This window comes from Plodia interpunctella, chromosome 13 (assembly GCF_027563975.2).
Source record: "Plodia interpunctella isolate USDA-ARS_2022_Savannah chromosome 13, ilPloInte3.2, whole genome shotgun sequence".
Lineage (NCBI taxonomy): Eukaryota > Metazoa > Arthropoda > Insecta > Lepidoptera > Pyralidae > Plodia > Plodia interpunctella.
In genome coordinates this window covers 8,171,884-8,186,612 of record NC_071306.1, presented here as the reverse complement: position 1 = coordinate 8,186,612, position 14,729 = coordinate 8,171,884, and the positions used below count along the sequence as shown (strand labels likewise).

At 35.8% G+C, this 14,729-nt stretch overlaps 2 protein-coding genes across 3 annotated transcripts; one reads left to right on the top strand and one right to left on the bottom strand.

Moving 5' to 3' along the window:
• Nucleotides 1-1,226: 1,226 nt before the first annotated feature.
• LOC128674744 (transcription factor HES-4-B-like) lies at nt 1,227-3,532 on the top strand. The gene is made up of 3 exons (XM_053753609.2): nt 1,227-1,416; nt 1,786-1,881; nt 2,339-3,532. Exons 1-3 carry the CDS (start codon nt 1,336-1,338, stop codon nt 3,386-3,388), a joined length of 1,227 nt encoding a protein of 408 aa, XP_053609584.1. The 5' UTR covers nt 1,227-1,335; the 3' UTR covers nt 3,389-3,532.
• A 79-nt stretch (nt 3,533-3,611) lies between these two features.
• dila (dilatory) lies at nt 3,612-14,596 on the bottom strand. 2 transcript variants are annotated; one of them, XM_053753949.2, is made up of 16 exons: nt 14,237-14,596; nt 13,837-13,948; nt 11,017-13,150; nt 10,858-10,947; nt 10,626-10,755; nt 10,294-10,401; nt 9,863-10,021; nt 9,325-9,369; nt 8,642-8,847; nt 7,995-8,131; nt 7,556-7,644; nt 6,928-7,139; nt 6,126-6,238; nt 5,700-5,758; nt 5,026-5,168; nt 3,612-4,903 (listed from the first exon to the last, which is right to left on the bottom strand). In XM_053753949.2, exons 1-16 carry the CDS (start codon nt 14,369-14,371, stop codon nt 4,768-4,770), a joined length of 4,008 nt encoding a protein of 1,335 aa, XP_053609924.1. In that variant the 5' UTR covers nt 14,372-14,596; the 3' UTR covers nt 3,612-4,767. The 2 variants fall into 2 exon arrangements, with proteins under 2 accessions (XP_053609924.1, XP_053609925.1); XM_053753950.2 differs by lacking the exon at nt 9,325-9,369.
• Between the last annotated feature and the right edge of the window lie 133 nt (nt 14,597-14,729).

The following is a 14,729-nucleotide window of genomic DNA, read 5'->3' as shown; positions in this document are numbered from 1 at the left end:
AACTGTATTTTTGTAAAAAAGAGGGTATGTATATTCATTTGTTTTTACTACGTTGGGACCTTATTGTACTTATTTGCAATTGAGTATTTTTTAAACATTCTGGCTATGTACAGTAATGTTGAGAATTTTTATCATATCTACAACATATAATTTATTATTTTTTCATATAATGTATCTTCCTATAAATTATTTATTAACTTAAGTATATATTTCTCATGAGAAATCACAATTTGTTAGCTGATGTTATAAATCAATAATCAATATGTATTTTTTAAATTGCAACAGAAATTGCACCAAATTTACATGAATTACAACACCTCATTGCAAACAATACTACCTATACACGACGGACGTCGTGTATAGGTAGTATCGACCCTTGCACCTTGGCGCATTCCCACACATCGTGAGAAACCATCGACACCCCTGTCCATAAAGTACCATATCAGCCCACGAGCAAATCCACGAAAAAAACTCTAAACTTTATGTCCACACCCTTCACGCTACAACGCACACATGAAGTATCGAGTTTATCCGTAAAGGTGTGCGAACAAAAAATTATGTGCTTCATGGAAAGGTGCGTTATCATCAAGTACGGAGTTTCGCGTGTGGGTTGTAGGGGAAATAAATACGGTTCTTGACGGGTGCGCACGGTTCTGCATTCCCATACACAGGATAAGGGACCCGTTGACGGATGTATCATTACTTGCGCTATTTTTATACATATTATAAAATAAGTAAAGTACTTACTTAGAATGATTTAAGTGCCTATTTTTTAAATGTTTGCCTGATCTGTACAGACCTAAAGATTTAATTTTATATATATAAAAGAATTTAAATATTTATTCATTTATATGTTACTGTCAATTTATTTATCGAAAAAAATATTTTATTATTATTAAAAATATTATAATATTATAAAATTATTTATTAAATGCCAGTGTAGAAGTAGTTAAAATCATGATTGAGGTATGTGATTTTGAGTGAGCGAGTGCAAATAAAATATTTTAAAAAATAATAAAATCATTTTCTGAAACATAATCGAACCTGAATACCGCAAATATTCACAACCACCCGACCACAAGCTCCATTCACACGAAGTCCCCTATCAGAACGAGACAGAACGAAAACAAAACATTCCGATACAGTTCCCACCGCATAACGCCTGGCGTCAGAGCGAGACAGCAATGTTATACACCTTTGTCTTCAAAACAGGATGGATACGGGAAGAAATGCATTATGAATTTTGCTCTACGTTCCCATAGTGGAAATTTTCATTAAATGGCTGGCAGCCGTAGTGTGAAGACGTGTGTTTAGTGAACTTTGTAAAAATTCAGGATGCCTTGCAGTGAAGACGATGATTCCCAGACTGGGTTCTCTGAGCCCACCCATGGGATGACCAAGGCAGAGTTAAGAAAGGTTGGTGTTTGGTGAAAAAGTGATGTGAAAAGTGTTTTTTTTAGGATTATATGATGAAAAAATTTTTTTACGTACATTTGTCAAAATTTGGAATGATGCCTATAGTCTGATTGGTTTTGACACCAAGGTATAAGGGTCGATAGATTTTTCGAATAATAAAAACAAAATTGTTGATATTGTGAAAATAGTAGCAACACCTAACATATGTTTATTTACATTGCACCATATTGTGTAAGTGTAAAATAAACTGATTATAATATAATAAATATAATAAAAATATTAAATTTACAAATTTTGAACGAAAGTCAAGGAAATACTATTCTTCATGAACATATTTTTTTTAAACTACGTACATTATTTTTTCAACAGACGAACAAACCAATAATGGAGAAGAAGCGGCGCGCGCGCATCAATCATTGTCTCAACGAGCTCAAAGAGTTGCTACTGGATAAAAGTGACAAAGACGTAAGTATACACTTGATTAGCCCTTTTATTGTGATTGATGATAATTTGATAACCCTGCATAGGCCACCCGCAACGGTGGAACATACTTATAAGATTCTGATAAGAAAAAAAATATTATAAATAAAAGATTGGGACGAAATGAGAACCTCTTCCTTTTTTGAAACCGGTTACATATTAAAAAAACTATTCGATACCTAGCACATTTTGGCCAATAATGTCAACGCTTTTTTGGTGTAATATTTTAGCATACATATCAAACTCAATGTCATTGTTAATTTTTAAATTAATTAATAATTGGGCAAACACATTTTTGCCCAATTAGGCCAACGGTCAGGCCGGTAAGGCCAACTATTTTGGTGTAATATAAGTATCAGCACATATTAAACCCCTCAAATCTCAATTTTTATTTCGAATCTAAAGTTAACAAATATTTACAATGAAATTGTTCTGTTTCCAGCCCGCCCGTCACTCCAAGCTAGAGAAAGCCGACATTCTGGAGCTGACCGTGAAGCACCTGCAGAAGCTGCAGCGCCAGCAGCTGGCGGCCGCCATCGCCGCCGACCCCGCGGTTCTGCACCGCTTCAAGTCCGGCTTCGGCGACTGTGCCGTGGAAGTCCGCCGTTACCTCTCCCGCCTCGCCAGCGTGCCCACCGGCCTCCGCCACAGACTCGGCAATCATCTGAACTCCTGTATCGACGGCATCGAGCACCTCCACCCCGTCCCTGAATACCCTCCGCTCGTCCCTGACCCCCTCAGAATAGACCACGACCGACCCAGCGCTTTCCATTTCGTCAAAAACCTAAAACCCGCCAGCCCTCCTCTCAGCCCTTTGTCGTGCGACTCCGCGTGCGACTCTTCCACAGAACTCGAAACTCCTCCGCGGCCCGTCCAGACCTTCCCGTTCCCGACTCCCCCCAGCAGGTCAGCATCAGACCAGGACTCCAGTCCAGAAACACAGAAACCTACAGTCTCGTCTACAACGATATCACCAGAAACATTGAAGCAAGAAGCGCTACGTAACAAGAAGTATATGGAGCCGCTATCAATTATAATAGACGTTGAAAATTACAAAATTGGAATAGACGCGTCTCCAAAAAGAGCTGTCGATTATTCCATTAGACACAAATTAAAAAGGCCCGTAGTGGAGATATCTGGGCCAACACCGAAGGTCATAAGAATAGAGGCGGAAAGGAAACCGGTTGAGAAGGATGAAAGGAGATCGCCAGAGAAAATATCGGCTTTCAAAAGAGTACCAGAAAAGAAGTTAACGGTGCCTGAAAGCATTCCAACGCCTTTGGAGAGGCCTGGTTTTGATAGAGTGATAAAAAGTGAGATTCCAAGAACAGTTATAAGTCATACTGCGATTTCCCTTGCGCAGTCTTCGAGTGTCAAAAAAGAAATGGTGATAGAGAAGGTGGAGGTCAAAGAAGAGGCTGACATTAGCTCAAAGTCGCCGGCACAAGGCACCTCAGGTACTAGTAGTACAGAAATGTGGAGGCCGTGGTGATTTTATAATAGACGTTGTTTATATAGAATAGTATTTTACACAGCTTTAAGTATTTACCTCTATGGTATACGTTTAAATGATTGATATTAAAGTTTATTTTAAATTTTTTTGTAGTCGTGTTATTTAAAAATTAAAAAATTTTTGTTACAGATGAATATACATAAGTAATAAAACCGAATAAGTTTAAGAATTTGTCAGTTAAGTCGAGAAATAAATCAACTCATTTTATGCTAAAATAACATTTATTGGCAACCACATCACATTGCTTTGAAACAAAAATGGCGTCACATGTCTAGTTTACAGACAGATAATAGAGAAGAGAAAAATATATTTCGTGTTTTAAAAAATTTCTCTATACATAAATGTTAAATAGCTCTAGTATATATCTAGCTAGTCAGAGGACAACTATTCCTTAAAATATGTAAACGAACCAAAGATAAATATTCTATATTATCTATGGAGCACTTAGAAATAAAAAATAATTGCCCTCTAACTTTTACACAAGAAAAAGTACGTGAAATTCTTTGGTATTTTAACAAATCAATATTCTATTACAAATATAAATATCCTAAAATAAATAGTAAAATGCATAATTTCACTGGACGGAATACAAATTGGAATCATAAAAAATAAATAATTTTCAAATTATTCTAATTTATGCTAACTTAGCTATGAGATCTTAAAAAATCAGTAGAATTGTTTGTGCGAGTTCAACAATATTTTGATCAAGGCTACAATGGCGCCCCCCACTGGAGCACAAAGCGAGAACATTTTTATTAACATCATATAATTATATAATATCACTTTAATTCACTCGGAATTTGCGAAACTTGCTCAAAAAGATACGATTATAAAAGGATAATACAAATGCTTCACAAGATAATTTTGCAATAACACAGCATATACTCGTAACAAAACACACTTTAATCTGAATGTTGGCTTATAGTGGTAGTTAAAAAAACATTACACTTTCGAAAGCGTTATAATTAGTACCTTTTGTAATAATATAGTGGTAACCCTATGTGGTTATTATTTTTTTAATAAGATACAAAAAAATTTTGTGACAAAGTGCTCACAAAAACGAAAGCATTCGAATAAAAAAATGTTCTTATTTTTTGCCTGAGAAGATCCTTCCAACCGTACTTTTTTCTTAAATAATAATCTTCTCCTGATACTTTCTTATATTTGTCGCGAGTAACAAAGACGATTATTGATACTGATGATAATCCTTTCGCAGTGGATGCTCCTATAAGATTATCTTCTCCTAGTACTAGCTGACATTATTATAAGGAGTAGTGCGATGAGCAGGCCTTTGCCCAGCTCACCATGGGCTAATAAAAAAAATGCAATTATATACCTTATAGCTCACGAGATCTGAATTATTTTTGCTTGAGGAAGTCCTTTCGTTGTTGCTGAAGTTTCTGCTCCAATAGAGTTATCTTCTCCTGGTACTTCCCGGCTTCGCGGGTGAGCGCCTGTATGGCGGAGTCTTTGCGTGCCACTGCCACTTTCACCCTAAATTACAAAAAATGTTATAAAACTATACCACAATGATGACAAACTTCATATTATTAACACTGGATTCGTATAGTCAATATATCAAGCTATGTTTTACAAAGTATAGTATACATCCTCACTTGGCATACAGCTGGTGCATCTGTTCCTCGTGCGTCCTCTTCATATCGTCCGTCTCTTTCTTGAGCGAGTCCACGCGCTGCGCCCACGCCAGCTCTGCGCTCGACCGGATTTCTGACATTTGCGCTTCCAGTTGGTTGTTTTTCTGCAATTATGTTATGTATTTTAAACGGTTGAGAAAATTTAATCATCTTAATACTACCCTAATACTAATTATATATCAATATTATAAATGTGAAAGTAAGTTTGTTTATTTACTTGTCCGATATCTCTTGAATCTTCACCTATCCGCTCAACCAATCTTCTCGAAATTTAGCACAAGTAAAGTTAAGAATATGTAAAAAGATATATAGGGTACCATTCCACCCGAAAAAATCTGTTCCCATGGGAAATACACGCGAATGTAACCGCGGGCAAATACCGGCAATACAACTTCCTACTATAAATATGAAAGTTTGGATGAATATTTGTTACTAAATTACATAATTATGAACAATACAAGTTTTCGATCGCATTTAGAAAGATAGTTTCGACGACGTCTAAAGGGATTCTAATGAACGGATCTTAATAAAATTTAGTACACGGATAGGAATTATTTGTCCAAAAATTCCTACGGCACAGCTAGTAAATAATAAATAAATATTTATTTGCTATACAATAAATAACACTAGTTTACCTCAATTAAAAGTTTGTTGCGAGTCTCCAGTTGACTGATTGTGACTTCAAAATCAGCGCCTGAAATAGATAATGTAAATTAGAAATATATATATTTGTATCATAACATAAGTAGATATACACATCTACAAAATTATATATGGAAGCTCTGGATAAAATTTTGTTTGTCACACAATATATTGTGACATCACGGATTTCGGAGTCAAAAAACATTTCTAATGACAGTACTGTCATTTTTTTTTTACCATTATTTTGTTACAAAGTACATCTTAAAATAGATATAACCAAATCTCAAAGTACTGATGGAATGGAGAGGGCATAGCTAGCTTTTTGTTGATCTAAAAACTAAACACGAGAATATTTATTATTAGTTCAAAAAAAAGCTATATTTCCTGTGCTATATAATGAGTAATTTATGTAAACTCACAAGTTTGCTCAGTGTGGCGCACCCGGGCCTGCGCCTCTTGATATCGCCGCAACGTCGCTTGCTCAGTCTCCGCCAACTCCTTCAGCTCCGCCTCGTACTGTTCCTTGTTTCTCCTGGACATCACCATCATTATTAATTATTATGATTGCTAATAATAATATCACACTATAATAAGTGTTTGTGAGGATGTGTGTATACATGTATATTTGTTACTCTTTCACGCAAAATCTACTGGACGGATTGTTATGAAATTTGGTACACTGGTAGAATATAACCTGGAATAACACACAGATTACCTTTTATCTCGAAATTCTAACGGGAGAGAGGCCCCGGGGCGAAGTTAGTTAATAATAACGATGACTGCAATAAGTCCGCCGTTGCTCCATATTTTGTAATCGGTATTGCTAGTGTACTTGCAGTCTCTCTTCATAGTCGGGTCATTAAGTGAAAAGAAACACACACAACGACTTTCTTGGCATTATTAATGGAGAGGTTTGCCATCGCCTTCTCCATTGCACACACAAATTAATAATCAACAAGTGTGCAGATTTCCTCACGACGTTTTCCTTCAACGGAAGTAAGTGGTGGTCTATGAAAACTACTGTACATCATTGAGAATGGTATTCAAGCTCATGTGGCACAGGTAGGATTAGTTAAGACTGTAATTCTCTCAAATACATTTTTATATAGATAAATCAATTCAGAAGCATTCAGTTAGTAGTCGGTCTATATCCAGACGACCTTATAATAATATGGATGACAACCTAATAGCATATTTTTTTACAGAACTTTATATACAAACCTGATCGCCTCCTGCAGCTCCTTCCTCCCCACCTGAGCCTCGGCCTCCATGTTGTCTATGGCCCGCTCTATCTCCCTGTCTCGCTCCAACTTGTGCTGAGCGGATATCTCTGATATCTTCCTCTTCAAATTCATCTGCTGTTCCGCCTCAAATTCTTTCTTGTATTGCTCGAATTTCTGTTCAAGCTCTCTTGTTTTCTCTTTAAGTTGTTCCTTAAAATAATGTGAAAATGTTATGCTATCTGCCACTAGATGGCGGTAAGTAGTTGTAAAAGTCATGTCAAATGCCTTTAGGCGACTTGAATAAAATTAAACGTTCACACTTTGGAATAGCACCACAGCATACTCACACGCGTATATTGTACAAGACAACTAAAGGATAAAATGCCCTTAGAGGCAACAGCAGCATTCCAAAAGGGAGTTGGCTTCAAAAGGCGGTTGGATGCAAAACTAAAGACAAATATTTTTCCAAAAGAGAAGTATGTTGTGCAAAACGTAGCAATCCCGTGAACGAATGAATTTAGGCTAGTTTATTTCATTTTGGAATTCATATTCTTGAATGATTAAGAAAATGTTTTTACTAAAATTATTAATTATTCCACGAGTAATGGTAAAATAACCAGATTTACTTCGATTTTCTCCTTTTCCTCGGCGATATGTTCCTGTAGCTGTAGCTTTTTCTCTTCTAACAGCTTCTCTTGTTCTTCTCTCCATTTTTCTACAACAGCAGAACAAATTAATTTAATTATAAACAACGGCCAGTGGTCGTCCCGAAACGCCAGTAGTTTGTACGCCTTTTTGAGAAATACTATGTAATTTAAAATTTGACGTGATAAAGAAACTTAAGTGAAATAAATGATTTGGCTTCGATTTTGATTTTGACAACTACTACACGTTTGAATTGAATTTCCTACGGGAGTCAAATTACCTAGGTACCCCTAGACAATTATATTTATTTAAGAATAGTCATAGTCCCGGACCTACCTCCACTACCTTCTAGGATATATTTTTTTAATTCCAGCCTTAGAAATAGAGAAACTCCGAGAAACAATATCTGTGTTTACTCACCTATTTCCTCTCTTCTCTCCCGCTCACGTGCCCCGAGGTCGTTGGCCGCGCGTTCGTTCTCCGCTCTCATCTCCGCCATGAGTCGAGTGCGCTGCTCTTGATATGTTAGCTCTAGTTCCAATATCTGCTTCTCTAGCCTGAGAAAAATAGAAACAAATCTTCAACAAATGTACGTAATGAAAAACAAATGTCATAGGTGAGAACCTTGTGGTGCCCCAGATAGAAATATATATGGTGTGGGCTGGAATCCTTTGCAATAATCTTTGTTCTTAAGTCAAAATACGAGCGTATACTTAGAAATATATGTAACGTCTCCGTAAATAATACAAGAGGGCAGTTTATTGTACAAACCATTATGATTAACTCTGTCGAACGCTTTCGTAAAGTCTATTAATGTCCACGAGAAAAAATGTTCTAAATGCTCTTTTTTGTAATCTCAGTATTATTTATTGGACAGTCTATAAGTTCGGAACTTGCATTTCTTATCTACCTTCTTTGGCTCTCAGAGTTACTCACGTAAAAGACGCCAACTGCCACTCCTTATTTACAATAGCATCTTCTAATATTTGTCCCCACGTTTCTGTTCTGTTCAGCATCAGACATCTTCAGTTCTAATTTTTCTATTTTTTTTTCTCAATATGACTCACCTAGTAGCTGCCATTTGCCTCTCTTTAACCAAAGCAGTTTCCTTCTCAGCCTCCAGTGTTCGTCTCAACTCCTCTAGTTCGGCCGCGTGCTTGGCGTGAGCGCGACCCATCTGCTCAGCGTGCGACATTTTCAGGTCAGATACTTCTTTCTGCTGACGTTCAGCCATCTCGCGAAGTTCGCCTTCGAGACCTTTTACTGTTAACTCCTGAGGGAAATTGACATATTTGATGTTAACATTAACTTATTATATAACATATTTTATTAACATGTTATGACAGTTCACAATTTACCGTCCGCGACATTCTTCGTCAAAAACTCTACATAAGTGTGATTTATTTCATTTGACATTAGGTGATTTAATTTTCAATTTGAATTTCTAAAAGCTATTGATTTGCTTTGCCTGCTTTTATTTGGATAGGTGACCAAAATGTGTTATCTCCACCTCCCAAGTGGTTGGTTCTGGGTGTATTTGCAGTCGTTAGAAGCCACCCTTCTTCATTGGGCCCAGAGTGGTGGTCATGCGTCATACTCCACACCATTGCCATGGGTGCCATTGATGATTGATATGAACTGGTATTTATTATACGTTACATAACACAAAGAATCGATTAAAGTTGAAACAGACGTGACAAATAATGCACTGGAACACTATAACAACTAAAACAAAAAAAAAAAAACTTGCCTTAATTTTCTCAGCTTTTTGCCTCACCCAACGCTGCCTGGCCACCTGGAATGTAAGTTACGTGAAAGTGCGATGAGAGGCACGTGACATAATGGAAGTAGCCATACTTTTGCAGATGAAACCCACAAGAAAAGTGGACATCAATGTTACTTTGATCTATTGTATTTTCCATGCCGTAATAAAATTACTGTTAATATTATAGAACACTTCTACAGCACCGCTCCACCCGGCAATATGACGGTCAAAAGTGAGCTTTAAAATGTCTTCTGTAGACACATTTTGCATTAACAACAAACTATAGGATAGTACAGTGTGCTATGAGTTTTTCCTTGGTTCAATGAGAAAGCTACATGTGAATACAACATTCCACTATTTGATGGATTAATTTCTGTTAATCACTTACAATACTACAAAAGGATCTCAACATGGTGGATCTCTTCTGGGTTAAATAAGTGAAAATATGCATCTACATCTACATATGTCTCATTCTTCATGCTTTATCTATTTTGTCTATGGATACATTTGTATGACTTGTGACCTGTTGCGCGGCCGCCATCTTGTCGTGTTGGTTCCTCAGCTCCAGCTTGTATCTCTCTTCAAGCGCTTGCGCGGATCGCTTCCATCTTTCTTCTAGAGAACGTCTCTCGTCGACTAGTTGCTCTATGCGGTGGTTGAGGGTCTTCTTGTCATTTATTAGCTAAGAAAAGAAAGAAAATATTATTATAAAAATAGTGTTAAAAGAATACCGACTATTAGGACAAATTAAAAAAGAAAGCGACTTTTTTAAAATCCAGATTAAACAGATTAACGTATCCAGATACGTTATATGAAAATGAACTGAATATTAGTTAATCTATACAGAGAAAGTGGAGCTTCAGTAAACCTTTATTGGTGATTGAAAAAATAAAGAACGTGGTTAGTTATTTTTAAACATTGTCATATGTGAAATATAAAGATAATGATTTATACCTGATCAATAAAATTCTGGTGTCGTTTGATGGTTTCCTCGCACTCCTGCTTCACTTTGGCGATGTTGCGGAGCGACTGCTTCTCCAGGTTGCTCACTTTGTTAACCATCTGAAATTGTAGAGTTATTCTTTTTAAGTCAATAAACGATTGGATTTTTCATCAGTTCCTTTCTTTGGTGGAAATGTCAAGAAAATCCGCTCGATATTTATGTCTAACCCACAATTTAAAGCAAAACTTTCACCTGAGCGATTTCCATGTTGCTTCATCAGAGCGTCAGAGCCCAAGATCCGCTAATTGTTGGCAAAAGTCTGAAAATGAAACATCAAGTTTACCTGTTCCTTGTGATTGGCCAGACTTTCCTGCAGTAGCGCGATGCAGCAAGATCTCTCTTCCAGTTGCAATGACGCCGTCACCAATCTCTGCGCCAGCTCCATCGACGGCAGTTTCAGAAGGACTTCCAATCTGATTCAATATCGCATTTTAACAATCGTTTTAAGACATAATAATAAAATAACATAGAAAATATTAACTTGTGAAGTTGCAATAGGATATTCTTATACTTACTTTGGTACAGTCTGAGGAGTGGCGCTTGTGACTACTGATAAAGCGTCATTGGCGCTTTGCTCAACTTTCTCCAAAAATTCAAATATTTCCCTAAAAACAATAATAATTGTATTACAGGTTTACAATTTAACATTATTTCCAGCAATAATTTTAACTTACAAGAAATTATCTTTAGGAACTGTATCTTCCTCTTTTTTAGAATCTCCTTGGTTACTAGCTTCAGGGACGTCAGCTCTGGCGACTGAAGTCACGGGATTGTCTCCGTAACTTTCGATTTCTTTTAACATAGAATAAATATCTAAAACTGTTGAGTTACTATTCAACTCTTTGCTTTTAGGAGTTTCAGCTGTTGTAGTCGATGGAGTAGGCACATCGACTGTTGATTTATCTTCAATCTTTTCATCAATCTGCTTGATCTCTACGGGTTTTGATGTTTCAGCTATTGGTTCTACTTCATTAACTTCTAAATTTCTTGGCGAAGGAGCCGATAATGACATCCAGGAATCAATATCTTTGTCATGTTGTACACTTTCGATTCTAGCGCTCAAAGGTGTACGGGCATTACACAGATGACGCTGAGTTTGATTTCTGATGTTAACAGGAATAGTTGACTTAAGCCCTGCTTTAGAATTTTTATTATTCCATTCTTGTTTAGGAACAGTATCGCTAAATTTCAAACTCAGATTACTATTTTTCTTATCAAACTTCTTGTTGTTCTTAGATAAATAATCTCCTTCTTTTACTTTTAAATAGTTTTGTATCAATTCTTTAGTGGATACTTTAGAAATGTCTATTTTATTATTTTCTAGACAATTACTGATCATATTATTTTTCATAGGTACATCAGTAATATCAGAATCTTCAGGTGATGAAATATCTTTCTTATCGTCGTTGAATGTTGATGAATTTAGCTCAAACATTTTATCTATGTTTAATGGAGTAGGCGATATAGATTCCGTTTTAATGTCTTTTAACGTTAATTCATGTAAGTTATTTATGGCTTCTATTTCCTTTTTGTAATCTTCTATTACTTTAGATGTATATGCTTTTGTGGTACTATTCATTAAATACGATGGATAATCTAGATTAACATCTTTTTCTGTTTTAATAACATCTGCGGTTTCACTTGTGCTCGGGATACTTTGTATATCACTTTTACTTGGGGAGTTTTGTGGGGGCAAAGCAATATGTCCTTCTTTCTTTAAGAAAAAGTCTTTGTATAGCAAACGACTATGGTTTAAAGGTTCGCTCCAAGGATACTTTTTATCCAATGGAAATGTTTTATAGCCTTTTTCATTGCTGGTAGTAGAAACACTATCTAAACTTTTTGGTTGATCTTCTACCTTGTTCTGCGATTTAGATCTCTTTAGGGACGTCGATGGAAGTGAGAAGTTTGTACCAAAATTCTTTTCATCATTGGTTCCACTGTCATGATAGCCAGAATCTTTAGAAGATGAATCAGTATTCAAAACAGTGCTAGACATTTTAGTCTTATAATTATCAAAGTTATTTGTATGGAAATCGTCATAGAAGCTACTGTAAGTCCTAGTATCACCTAAATACGTTTGAGGTTTACAATAATCATCATCCTTTACATCTACCACGTAAGTGTTGCGACCAGTATAATTTTCTTCGACATTCTCGTTTATATTTTTTGGGTCACCTAATGAATTTTCGGGAGAAAGACTAGGCATGTGCTGCGATGGAACACTTTCCAGATCTTGTGTCGACTCTTCTTCAACAAGAGACAGTTGTTGCTGAGTGAGTGTCAGTCTACGCGAGTACGAATCTATAGCTTCTTCAACTTCAGCCTGTATATTATTATTACCAAAAGTCACACATTCAGCTAGAGAATTTTCTGGACTCTTTCTATCAGAATCCAAAGGAACAAAATAAGACTCATACATATGGCTTTTAAATGGTGAACCGTTCCTTTCAAATAGCATTTCTTTTCTTTTTGGCGACAGAAGTCTCTGAGGCCTTTCAGTTATCTTAACTTCCATTCCATAACCTAAACTACTTTGGTCTTCACTCAAATTATTCTCCATAGCCTTACGGTTTCGTTTATTAATGTTCCTATATTTCAAATGATTTTTGTTGTTAGAGTTCTTAGGTTTGGGACTAGATTGAGCCCTAGCTTTAATCTTAGTTCCTAGACTAATGAAAGTGTCTTCGGAGCCATAATCTGAGGCATTACTACACAGGTCCTTGTCTCTTGGAATCGGGTAGCTCTGAATGGAGGCACGGAGCAAGTCCGTAGTTGGTGGAACAACACGTACTGGAGTTGGAGAATCTGTAACAAAGTTATGGTACTTGAAAAATTAGGAAAGCAACCTAGTAAAAATAATATTGTATTGCAAGTGTAAAAAAAAATGTATTGCAAGTGTAAAAAAAAATGTATTGCAAGTGTTAACAAAGTGAGCACGTGGTTCACATTTAAAAAGTTACAATATGTTAATTGTTCTGAAACAAATATTATTTATCTTACTAGATTTTTCTTATGACTATGTATTTAAAAATACAGTTCTTTAAATTTCCATACGAATTATTAGAAAAATCCTGTCTTATGTAAACTGAAATTTGTTTTATTTTTTGGTTTTTAGGTAAGTTTCTTGGGGAGTACCCCAAAAAACTTTAGTATTTATTTTTTATTGATTATCAATTGACATCATAAGATATGGATAGGCCTTCATTAATATTATTTTTCATAATAATTTGGAATGCAGGGACAGCTAAGTTAAAATTGTTTTATTTGTATAAAAGATTACATAATTAGTTTCTACATGCTTTGTCAAAACATACACAGAAAAGTATCCGCCACAAACTTCGTCAAAATATACAACAGTAAAATCCGCAAGAAGCTTCGTCAAAATGTTTACATGAAGAAATCTGCAACATGCTTATTTTGACGAAGCTTATGGCGGACACTTTTCTGTATATGTTGTGATGAAGCTATGTTAACATAATATGTGTGCTTACTATTGTATGATTGAAGTAAGTCCGCAGTGAATGTTTTCAAGAAACTTCTTGTAGATGAGGCACGGTCCTTTGTGTCAGCAGAGAATGGTCGTTTATACCTCTCTTGTACATCCTAAAAAGTAAGTACAGGTACTTTAAGTTATAGAAAAAAAGATATATTATTAATTTTAATAAATCATTGTAGAAAAATAAATATTCAAACTTAGGCATTGTTTCTTGACTTTTTTTATTTATATTGGAATATGAATAACAAAACAATAAAGGTGAATCAAATTAGTTACAATTATTTATCGGGGTTATTAATGATTCCCCGTCTCCCACCTAAAACATATATGGCTGGGATAATATGATGAAAGTGTGAGTTCAGCATAAGGCATAATATAATAAAAATCACAAATACCGGTGTAAGACAAGAGTTTTGCAGCGCTGATCTTGGCCTGTTTCTTATGTTCTTCCTGTCGTCTTTCTTTTTGTTGCGGTACGAGAGATTAACAGGCGACCCTAGCAGGCGGAGATTGGAGTTATCTTTCGACATTTCACACTCATATTCCACTAACAAAATACCTACTTTATAAACCACGTTTAGGAAAAATAATTTAAAACAGACACTTTTTTTTCGTATTTCTGTGTGTTTTATTTACAAATGTACTCACTCGTTGCTAGGCAACGACTTTTTAAAGGTACCTATTCATGATGCAAAAAAAGTTTGATTTGGAAACTGATGGCAGGATAGTGTGAGGCAAGGCACTGCATCACTCACGGCACGGCCGGCAACGCTATAGCGTGAATGGGTTCCTTAACTGTGTTGCTAGTTTTAAAAGCAACTAAAAATTGTAGTTTTTTTGTTTTTTTTTTTTAATTTGATTAAGATCAATTAATTAAAGTGTAACTTA

What these genes read in the sequence shown, in the direction of transcription:
- LOC128674744 (XM_053753609.2), top strand. Translation starts at nt 1,336, where the DNA reads ATGCCTTGCAGTGAAGACGATGATTCCCAGACTGGGTTCTCTGAGCCC. An exon ending in CCAAGGCAGAGTTAAGAAAG is followed by an intron (nt 1,417 to 1,785) that starts GTTGGTGTTTGG and finishes TTTTTTCAACAG; the next exon opens with ACGAACAAACCAATAATGGA. An exon ending in TGGATAAAAGTGACAAAGAC is followed by an intron (nt 1,882 to 2,338) that starts GTAAGTATACAC and finishes TTCTGTTTCCAG; the next exon opens with CCCGCCCGTCACTCCAAGCT.
- dila (XM_053753949.2), bottom strand. Translation starts at nt 14,371, where the DNA reads ATGTCGAAAGATAACTCCAATCTCCGCCTGCTAGGGTCGCCTGTTAAT. An exon ending in ACTCCTCAGACTGTACCAAA is followed by an intron (nt 10,756 to 10,857) that starts GTAAGTATAAGA and finishes ATATTGAATCAG; the next exon opens with ATTGGAAGTCCTTCTGAAAC. An exon ending in TGGCCAATCACAAGGAACAG is followed by an intron (nt 10,402 to 10,625) that starts GTAAACTTGATG and finishes CTACAATTTCAG; the next exon opens with ATGGTTAACAAAGTGAGCAA.